The 11,424-nt window shown below is 35.6% G+C and overlaps 1 protein-coding gene across 1 annotated transcript; it reads left to right on the top strand.

The window, feature by feature from the left end:
• Positions 1-6,519: 6,519 nt before the first annotated feature.
• Positions 6,520-7,134, top strand: LOC109119463 (uncharacterized mitochondrial protein AtMg00810-like). Its single transcript, XM_026029080.2, has 2 exons — positions 6,520-6,814; positions 6,950-7,134. The coding sequence occupies exons 1-2, from the start codon at positions 6,520-6,522 to the stop codon at positions 7,132-7,134; spliced, it is 480 nt and encodes a 159-aa protein (XP_025884865.2).
• The last annotated feature ends 4,290 nt before the right edge of the window (positions 7,135-11,424 follow it).

Below are 11,424 nucleotides of genomic sequence, written 5' to 3'. Positions count from 1 at the left end.
GATAAACACTATTTTATTTGAAACTAAATTTGTGAAACAAACATGGTCGTTAAATTTATTAAAATCAACGAATGTAATCAAAAAAAGAATCTGACCACTGAACATACTTGTAACGGCTAGAAATTTTTATTTTACTTCAACGTACTAACGATCAAATGACCATCAACGAAGGGAATTTGTAGCCATTGTTAGTAAATGTGGCGACCAGATTTATGGTTGTCGCTAAGTAATATCTAACTACCGGTTATGCAATCCGGTCGTTAACTTTTAACGACAGAGCTTTTAACGACCGGTGACGACCAATTTTTTTTCCGATCGTTATAGACCTTTAACGACTGCATATGAATTTTTAACGACCGGGTTTCTTTTCATTAAAAGTCATTTTTCTTGTAGTCAGATATACTGAATATGACTTATTCTTGAAAAAAGAAAGTCAAATCTCAATGGAGATTTATCTCTTTATATTGTTGGTGAGTGATTGAAGTTGGTAGATGACCTGATGAAACTAAATCCAATATTCTTTTCCCCTCCCAATAGATATGTATACTATCTATAAATATATCAACATAGAGATATTAATGCTAACCCAAAAAAGGAAAAACATATTTTTCTTCTTTTTCAAGAAAGTAGGAAAAAAGCAAATTCTTTTGCTTTATATATATGTATGTATGTTGTCACCAGATCATGCTGGCATCTTCAACCTCTCAAACAAAGAAAAGAATTATGTACTTGTGCATATTACTATTATATATACTGAAATGTAATAAATTAGGACGACCAAGGGTAAGGTCTTAAATATTTTCATTTTCAAGGGTAGTATAGTCAATATACCATGCAGATTTTTTTAGCAAACCATTTGTACCTCTTCATATTCTTCCAGAACGTTCTCCCTCTTTCATGAATCGATCATCTTCTTCTTTTTATTACTTTATCTAATAAAAAAAAATTTGGCGCAATCCTATGATATTTTCATATTATCATCAGGCTACCACCATTTCCAGATATGCTTACTCTCCCCCTCAATGTTCTTCGACTTCATCTTCTTCTTTGTGTTTCTCTTTTCCCCCTTTATCAAGGTTCTTTTTGTTCTCTTTCAGTTTTATAATTCATGGCTAAAATTAATGTTAAGGTGTGTTAATTACAGTATTTGGAATCACATGAACATCACTTACAAATATACATTTTATGTTTATAGGAGGTCGAGGCTTCCTCTGAATAAGCGGCTCGTACTGTCATTTTTCATTCTAGGATTAACTGGGTAAGTTTTATATTTTGGATTTGTTTTATTAATTTCCATAAAATTGTCTTTGCTCGGATGTTCTTGTCTTCACCAGCAATTTTATGGAAATTAATAAAACAAATCCAAAATATAAAACTTACCCAGTTAATCCTAGAATGAAGAATGACAGTTGAGCCACTTATTCAGAGGAAGACTCAACCTCCTATAAACATAAAATGTACATTTCTAATTGATGTTCATGTGATTCCAAATATTGTAATTAACACACCTTAACATTAATTTTAGCCATGAATTATAAAATTGAAAGAGAACAAAAAGAAATTTGGCAAACCTTGATAAAGGGGGAAAAGAGAAACACAAAGAAGAAGATGAAGCCGAAGAACATCAGTAAGCATATTAAAAATGGTGGTAGCCTGATGATCATATGAAAATAGCATAGGATTGCGTCAACTTTTTTTATTATTATTAGATAGAGTTATAAAAAGAGGAAGGTGATCAAATCAGGAAAGAGAGAGAGCGTTCTGGAAGAAAATGAAGAGGTACGAATGGTTTGCTAAAAAATTTGTATGGTATAATGACTATATTACCCTTGCAAATAAAAATATTCAAAACCTTACCCTTGGTATTTCTAATTTATATCACTTCTATATAATAGTAATATTTATCTTCATGAGATCACTTTGAATGTTTTAAGGGTATGAAATTTTGTATACTATTTGGAGTGGCAAGGAAAATAATTCCTTAGCTAGATTGTGTGATGACCAAGAATTCAAGCTCCTAATAACAAATATTTTATTGGTTTGGTTATGGTTTAAGGTGTTCACAAACTGTTATTTGTAGTTTTGATGATGTAACAATCTGAGGGATCTTGTAAAGGTACCTGGTTCTCAACTTGAACAGTTCGTTGACTGCCAACTGGAGAAGGTATAGAAATATGGTGCACAGTTCCCAACTGCTTCAGAAAAGTCAGACCTTTCCAACCAATGACATGAGTTTAAGGAAAGGGACCTGTCTATACAATGTCATCTTTCTAAACATGGTTCTTCAGTTTATGCAACTTGAAAAACTACATTCAAGAACTCTTGCAAGGGCTAAAGAAAATGAAAGAGAAGAATCATTCAAGAACAACCTAAACCCAAGCGTATATTGTGTAGTTGTATGAGAATATATTCTTTTGGTATTACAGTGTAAACTGATCCTAAATCTATAAAGGAATCAGTGTGGGTTGTGTTGAAATTCTAAGTTGTCTAGAGTGATAGCTTAGTGGGTAGAATAACTTCTACTTAGGCTCATCAAGCGATAGAGCTTAAAAATTTTGGTGAGATTAAAAATTTTTCTCACATTTGTGTAACTGGTTTTACTTTTGCTTGCGAAGATTAGTGAAATAGTTGTGAAAATCATGTGAGACATGTCATGATTTTACTCCCTTGAGCAAGGAGGTTTCTACATAAAACTCTTCTATTGTTAAACTGCATTTACTTTCTGCTATATCTTTGTTTGTGTGTCAAGGGACCTGGTCCATTGACTGATAGTGGACGCACGGATTCTAACAAGTGGTATCAGACAAGGCACTTTCTATCTGGTTAACACCAGGAGAGTGATTTATGTTCTAGAATGACTGCTCCACTTAATCTGGAAGAGGGTCAGTCTTCAACTAGACCTCCTCGTTTCAATAGACACTTTTATAGTTGGTGGAAAGTCAGAATGCATGATTTCCTTATGGCTGAAGACAGTGAGCTATGGGATATTGTCCTAGATGGACCATTTATTCCTATGATTGAAGAGAAAGATGGTGAAAAAACTAGGCTTGTTCCTAAGCCTAGACAAAAATATGATGAAGCTGATAGGAATAAGATTGAAAAGGGGTACAAAGCAAAGAAACTTCTTGTCTGTGGGATAGGACCGGATGAGTTCAATCATGTCTCAGCCTGTGAATCTTCAAAACAGATCTGGGATTGTTTAAAAACAGCTCATGAGGGAATTGAACAAGTGAAAGAGTCAAAGATTGATATGATATCATCTCAGTATGAAAATTTCAAAATGAGAGAAGGTGAAACTATTCATGAAATGTTCACTAAACTCTCATCCATCACAAATGAGTTGAGAAGTCTTGGAGAACCTATCAGTATAAGCAAGCCAGTTAGGAAACTGATATGAATCCTTCCCAAGTCTTGGGAAAGTAAGGTTGATGCTATTACTGAAGCAAAAGACCTGAAAGTGTTAACAATGGATGCTCTCATTGGAAATCTAAAGACTCATGAGATAAATCGAAGTCATGATCAGTCAAAGAAGAAAGTCAAGAAAGATAAGTCCTTGATGTTGAACTACAAATCTGAAGAGGAATCCAGTGATGATGATGATGATATGGCTTATCTCATCAAAAGATTTCAGAAGATTGTGAAAAAAAAACAAATGTTTTAAAAAGGGAGCAAATGTTCCTCGAACTGCCACTCAAAATGATACCTGTTATAAGTGTGGAAAAGCTGGACACTTTTTAAGAGATTGTCCATTACTCAAAGCTGAAAACAAAGAATATCAAAAATCAAGAAGTGCTAAAGAAAAAAGAAGGGACATGGTACTTAATAAGAATGATCGGAAAGCTGCTGCTGACTATGTGGTCAAGAAAGCTCTTGTTGCATGGGGAGACTCTTCAAGTGACTCAAAAGATCTTGATGAACCAAATGATGTGTCAATGGTGGTGGTTCATGAAGAGGAAACCATATTCAATGAGATGTTTGCTTTCATGGCTCATTCAGAAAATTAAGATGATGAGGACAAGGTAACTCTACTTGATATGAAACATGATTTGAATACTTATTCTCTTAATAAATTGAGAACATTAGCAAATTTTATGATTGATTCAGTGATTGAGTTAACTTCTAAAAGACATATTATGAATGCTGAGCTTGAAAGTTTAAATGAAAATAGAGATAAAATGGATGAGAAAATGCTGAAAATTGAAGATAAAATGGCTTCTCTGGATTTGACAAAACAAAATTTAAAAAACAGTTGCATCTGATAAATGAGAAAGCTGAAGAGCAAAAGGAAAGTCTAATTGTTTACAAGTTGAACTTGAAGAAAAACTGAAAACCTCTGAGACTAATCTTGGTTTTGCTTTGGAAAAGATCAACGACTTAGAAAGAGATATTGTCAAACTTAAAAATGAACTTGAAAAATCTCTTAAGTGGATAAAATCTTCTAAGTTGTTGTCAAACGTAACAAATCAAAGTAATTTTAACAAGAAGGGTCTAGGAAGTTTGAATAATACTCCTCCTTTTAATCCTCACAACAAATATGTATTTGTGTCTGACAATTTGTTGTGCCTTCATTGTGGTAAAAATGGGCATTTAAAAGAATAGTGTATTGCCTGGAGAAAGTCACATGAAAGACTCTCAAAGTATACAGAGAAGCAAAGGGTATCAAAAGAGAGACCTGGTCCCACAAAACAATTCTTAACAAAAAGGTTTTCAAAGAAAGGACCCGATTCTGCTTCAAAATCATTTGTCAAAAAAAATCTGAAACTACCTCATGGGTTAGAAACAATCTAATCACTCCTTTGTCTGCTTTCTGGGAACTCAAATTGAAATGGGTTCCCAAGCCTAACAAGTGATTCTTGCTGCTGGTGAGTGAGAGGAGCAGCAGTCAATGCTGGTACATGGACAGTGAATGCTCTAAACATATGACTGGTGATATCAAAAATTTCCTCTCACTCAAGGCACTTCAGGGAGGAGGTGTCTCTTTTGGTGATGGAAAAAAGGGGTATATTTTGGGAGTTGGTAGAGTGGGAATATCTCCTGCAGAATCAATTGAAAATGTGTATCATGTCAGTGGGTTAAAGTATTGTCTTTTGAGTGTGTCTCAAATTTGTGATAAGGGAAATGAAGTGAAGTTTACTTCTGAGAAGTTCACTGTAGTTAATCTAACTACAAAGAAAGTGATTCATACTGCTTATAAAAGTAAAAACATGTATGTACTAACTTAGAAACATCTCATGGAAATGATCTGACATGTCTTACTGCTCAAAATGAAAATGCTGATCTGTGGCATCGAAGACTAGGGCATGTGAGCTCATCTCTATTGAATAAACTGATTTCTAAGGACCTGGCCCTAGGTTTGCCAAAGTTGAAATTTTGTGAAAACAAAATTGGTGAAGCCTGTGTAAAAGGAAAACAAATCAGATCATCCTTCAAGCCAAAGAAGCAAGTAACTTCATCAACAGTTTTGGAGCTGCTACACATGGATTTATGTGGACCTTTGAAGGTTCAAAGCAGAAATGGAAAGATGAGTTGATTGAGTTTTTCAATTCACAAGAAATTGAAGGAAGTGAAGTTGTTGTAAATGACCAGTTGAGGAATGACAACAATGATCATAGCTTATCTGAAAAGACTGATGAAGTTGAAAAATGTGAAGAGGAACCTGGTACCATTCTGAACTCAAGTGATAATATCTCAAACTCTCCAGTAAATGATGAACTTCTTGAAGAAGAAGAACATACTGATCAGCTGCACCAGTTGACCTTCAGAGTAGGATGGAAACATAGTTCATCACATCCACTTAATAATCTTATCTCACCTATGAACTCTGGAATTCACACTAGATCAAAAACAAGAAATCTATTTGCATTCTCGGTGTTTATATCATCAATTGAGCCTAAGAATGTGAAAGCGGCATTAGGTGATGCAGATTGGATAAATTCAATGCAAGAACTTCATCAGTTTGAAAGAAGTAAGGTGTGGTACCTGGTTCCTCGACCTGTTGACAGAACCGTTATAGGAACCAGATGGGTTTTCAGAAACAAGCTTGATGAAAATGGTGTGATTACTAGAAACAAATCCAAGTTAGTTGTTCAAGGATACAATCATGAGGAAGGAATATACTATGATGAAACTTTTGTTCCTGTTGCAAGGATGGAGGCTATCAGAATTCTCATAGCCTTTGCAGCATTCATTGGATTCAAGCTATATCAAATGGATGTCAAGAGTTCTTTCCTAAATGGAGACTTAAAAGAGGAGGTGTTTGTTAAACAACCTCCTGGGTTTGAGGATGCTGAGTAACCAGATCATGTGTTCAAATTGAATAAGGCTCTATATGGTTTAAAACAAGCTCCCAGATGAAAGATTGTCAATGATTCTGCTGAAAATGGGTTTAAAAGAGGGAAAATAGATAATACCTTATTCTTATTAAAAAGAGAACAAGAATTACTTATTATACCGGTATATGTGGATGAAATTATCTTTGGAGCTACATCGGAGCATTTGTGTTAAGAATTTTCATCATTAATGGGAAAGGAGTTTGAGATGAGCATGATGGGTGAATTGACCTTCTTTCTGAGGTTACAAATCAAGCAATCATCAAATGGAATCTCAATCAGCCAGGAGAAGTACATTAAGGAGTTGTTGAAGAAATTCAATATGTTTGACTCTAAACCTATTGATACTCTTATGGGAACAAACTCCAAGCTTATAGCAGATGAATCTGATTCTCTTGTGAATCACACCATGTATAGGGGAATCATTGGATTCTTATTGTATCTGACTGCTAGCAGACTTGATATTGTATATAGTGTTGGAATGTGTGCTAGATTCCAAGCATGTCCTCGCGATTCACATTTGAAGACTGCAAAATGGATTCTAAGATATTTGAAGAAGACATGAGACCTGGTCCTTTTCTATCCAGCAGGTGACACTTTTGATCTTGTTGGTTTTGCAGATGCTGATTTTGCTGGTTTTCAAGTTGACAGAAAGAGTACTTCTGGGATGTCTCATTTCCTTAGATCTTCACTTATCTCATGGGGAACTAAAAAACAGAATTCAATAGCTCTTTCAACAGCCGAAGCTGAATATGTAGCAGCTGCTGCTGTTGTTCACAATTGTTATGGAGCAAGCAACAATTAGAGGACTTTGGTGTAATCATCACGGCTATACCTCTTATGTGTGACAATACTAGTGCAGTCAGTATGAGAAAGAATCCTGTTCAACACAAGAGAACCAAGCACAATGATGTAAGACATCATTTTCTGAGAGACAATGTTGAAAAAGGAAATATTGTGCTTACATATTGTCCAACGGAGGAACAAATTGCAGATATCTTCACCAAGGCTCTTAGCAAAGATCAATTTGAGAGTAATAGGTTGAAGTTGGGCATGATGACTTTACAGTGATCTCCATACATTCAATCGTTGAATTTCCTTGATGGCTAAACTTGCAGTGCAGGTATCCTCTGTTTCAATAATATATTATCTAAGTTAGATCGATTTTGTACCTATTGTAGGTATACATTCATGAGGGACTAGCAAAGCAAAGACATGCTAGAACAGTTGAGGAATGATGATAAAGGTGCGTTACGGGACCTGGTCCTAGTCGAGGTTAGCATTTGTACTTTAATTTCAAAATGAGATAAAGTGACCGTTGATCAAGACACGTGTCAGTCATCGGTTATTCTGACCGTTATTCCCATCGCTTACTTTCCAAGCGACGCGTCAAATCAATAGGGACGTGGCACCATTTTTTAGTTCTTTTTAAACCTTTTTTTCTCTCCTTTTCAATCCTTAATTCTCTTTGCAATATTCCTTCACTCTAAAAGAAAAGGAGGCTAAATTTGCCTTTATCTCTATTGTTTTTATTCTTCAATACTGCTACTCTTTTCTTCGTCTTGATAAAATGTTTGATTCTTCGTCTGCCTCTAACCAAATGCTTACAACCCTTAGTGAGATTGAACCAATTGCTTTCTGTTCTCCTTCAGTAGTAGGGTCAAGGTCAAATCTTCCAACAAGTTCTTCCCCTGATATTCCCGAAAACCCTTTTCACTCTATAGATCTGAACAGTTCAAGTGTTCCTACTGGACCTGGTCCTCATCATGAAATTCTTTCAGATGCTCTTTTTGAAGGAGATTTGCCAAGGAACAAATCTTCTGAGTCGAACATTCTTGATGCAAGTGAAGAGTTGGTGATTGAGAGTCTTGCTATGATGAGAGAGGAAGTTAGGGTTGAGGAAAGTTAACCCTTTCAAGGTGAAGATATCAAAGAGACCCAACCTATTTTTGATAAAACTCCAGATTTTGGGAGATATCCATCTTCTGATTCCTATAACTCAGCAAGTGATGAACAATCCATACAGTGGAAGGTTAAAAGGAGAGATGCAAGTGTTCCTGAAAAGGGAAAAGAGAAAATGGTGGGAAAAGTGCCCAAAAGGAGACTAACTACTAGATCCGATGCCAAAAAGATGATGACTGATGATTTGAAAGCCAGTGCTAAGTCTACAACAGAAAACAGGAGTGTTAGAACTTTCAAAGTGTCCAATTTTAAAATGCCTGAGTCTGGTGTCATAGAGGTATCTACTGAAGAGACAGAAAGAGGATACAGGAAGAAGAAATCAGGAAAGACAAAACCAAGAGATACCAAGAAAGAAGAGCAAACAAAATCCACAAAGGAGACTTCTAAAGGAAAGAGGAGAAGGTCACAGGGACCTGGTACACAAAGAAAAAATGAAGAACAGGTCAACAAACAAGAAACTGCTGACAATCTGAGAAAGCAGTCTATACTGGCTGGCAGGGTTTTTGACATGTGGACAATTAATCTTCCTGGAATGGACTCTCCTCATGATATGGTTGAGATTCAGTCGTGGATGCATCTCTTCAATAAAAAATCTCCCATTCTTCATGAAGAGGAAGTGCTTGAGTTTTACGATAACATTCAATTTCAGGAAGATGGAAGTGTCCATACCAGAGTGAATGACATTGCAATTCACCTTGATGAAATTCTGTTGGAGAAAATTCTTAGGGTACCTCGAGATGGTACTAGGTCTGTAGTAGGGAAAACATGTTCTGTTGAATTTGTGACACTGTGTTCGAAGCTTCCTACAACAAAATGTTCAGGGTTGTTTAAGAAAGTGATGAAAAGTGAGTATCAGTTAGTCTTTGAATTTGTCAACAAAACTCTACTTCCTCGAACTGAAAAGAGGACCTCAGCAACTTCTGCTGATTTGTATGTGATGGAATTGTTGTGCAAGTTTGAACCTCTGAATCTTCCAGGAATCATGCTTGAACACATTTATAAGATTGTCATTGAGAGGAAAGGAATACATGGAATGGGATATGGATACTTTCTCACTGAAGTATTCAAATACTTTAACATTCCACTGAGTGTTGGCAAGGTTGGTACAGTGAAGCAAGCTTTTTCAGAGAATACTTTGGTCAAATGTGAGTGCATTGAAGGGAAAGGAAACCCCAAGATCAAAATGGCTCAACTCATTGAAGACCAAGACCTACTCAAGCATGAAGTTGAAGAACTAACTATGCGTCTGAGTGGAAAGGATGCTAAAATTGCTATTCTCAAAGTCGAGTTGCTCACTGCACAGACAGAGGGACCTGCTACCGCTGTGGTTCAAGCCCTAGAAAGGAAAAATGCAAAACTGAGGGCCAAGGTTATTGCTTTACAAGAAAAACCAATAAAGGATAATGATGATGCTAATGCTAGACGCACTCTCATAATTCAACCCCTTTCCCATCAGTCTTCCCCTTCATAGTCCGTTCAAAACTCACTTCGTGTCTTCCTTGTGTGGCTTATATATTCGTCCTTGTATTTCAGTTTGTTGTTACTGTAATGAATGTTAATCTTGCAATGCTATTTATACTATTCCCCTGGTGTTCTAGCTAATATCTCTTGTCGAGTGTTTTCCTTTATGTTTGATTTCTATAAGGCTTTGATCTTCTCTAATATTAATTATTTTTGATAATGTTGGTTTACTGAATCTCTTTTTTATGATGCCAAAAGGGGGAATTTTAACTGATTGTTGTGGCTGGACATGTTTTTGAGGGGGAATATAGTGAGGGGGAAGACAATTTGTGCAGGAGGGTGGACAAATAATTCAGGGGGAATTTGTCCTGAAGCTGGAGTGGTGTCTGGAGTATTGTTTGTCATCATCAAAAAGGGGGAAAATGTTATTTGTAGTTTTGATGATGTAACAAACTCAGGGACCTTGTAAAGGTACCCGGTTCTCAACTTGAACAGTTCGTTGAATGCCAGCTGGAGAAGGTACAGAAAGTTGGTGCAGAGTTCCTAACTGCGTCAGAAAAGTCAGAACTTTCCAACCAATGACATGAGTTTAAGGAAAGGGACTTGTCTATACAATGTCATTTTCTAAACATGGTTCTTCAGTTTTTCCAACTTGAAAAAGTATATTCAAGAACTCTTGCAAGGGCTAAAGAATATAAAAGAGAAGAATCATTCAAGAACAACCTAAACCCAGGCGTATGTTGTGTAGTTGTTTGAGAATACATTCTTTCGGTCTTACATTGTAAACTGGTCCTAAATCTATAAAGGAATCAGTGTGGGTTGTGTTAAAATTCTAAGTTGTCTAGAGTGATAGCTTAGTGGGTAGAATAACTTCTACTTAGGCTCATCAAGCAATAGAGCTATTGCTTGTTGGTGAGATTAAAAACTTTTTCTCACATTTGTGTAACTGGTTTTACTTTTGCTTGCGAAAATTAGTGAAACAGTTGTGAAAATCCTATGAAACAGGTCGTGGTTTTACTCCCTTGAGCAAGGAGGTTTCCACGTAAAACTCTTCTATTGTTAAATTGCATTTACTTTCTGTTATATCTTTGTTTATGTGTCAAGGAACCTGGTCCATTGACTGATAGTGGACGCACAGATTCTAACACAAACCACTAAACTAAACCAGTAATACATAAAACAAAACGGACCACACAGACTGATAAGCACTATGGTATTAACAACTTAATATAGTGGTAAATAAAGCAGCCAGGTACCTGCTTTTGACACAATATTTTGTAGGAGAAAATTAGTTGTCTTCAAATTGGTGATGGTATAAGGATGGTAAAATAGTTTAGCACTTGTGGAGTTATCTTTTATTCAGTAATATACTTATTTTAATTTTAAAATACGGTCAAAGTTTTAATGACTTGCAGGGAAAGAAGCTTTCTGAAAACAACTTAATTTTACTTTCGAATCAAATGCCTACTAGTAACAAGTAGTTTACAAGTGTCTTGCAGTATTTGATTATGACAAAATTTGTGTTATTTTTGTATTCTAGCAAAGTAGTTGACTGTTTCTCACCCAAAGTAGATTCTTCTTCGAGTTTATACAAGTTCTTTCTCAATAAAAATGTGTTTTTTTTTAAAAAAAAATTGACATTATATTACTACTACATTCATTGAACAATTAT

This window comes from Solanum lycopersicum, chromosome 2 (assembly GCF_036512215.1).
Source record: "Solanum lycopersicum chromosome 2, SLM_r2.1".
NCBI lineage: Eukaryota > Viridiplantae > Streptophyta > Magnoliopsida > Solanales > Solanaceae > Solanum > Solanum lycopersicum.
This window is presented reverse-complemented; position numbering and strand designations above follow the sequence as displayed.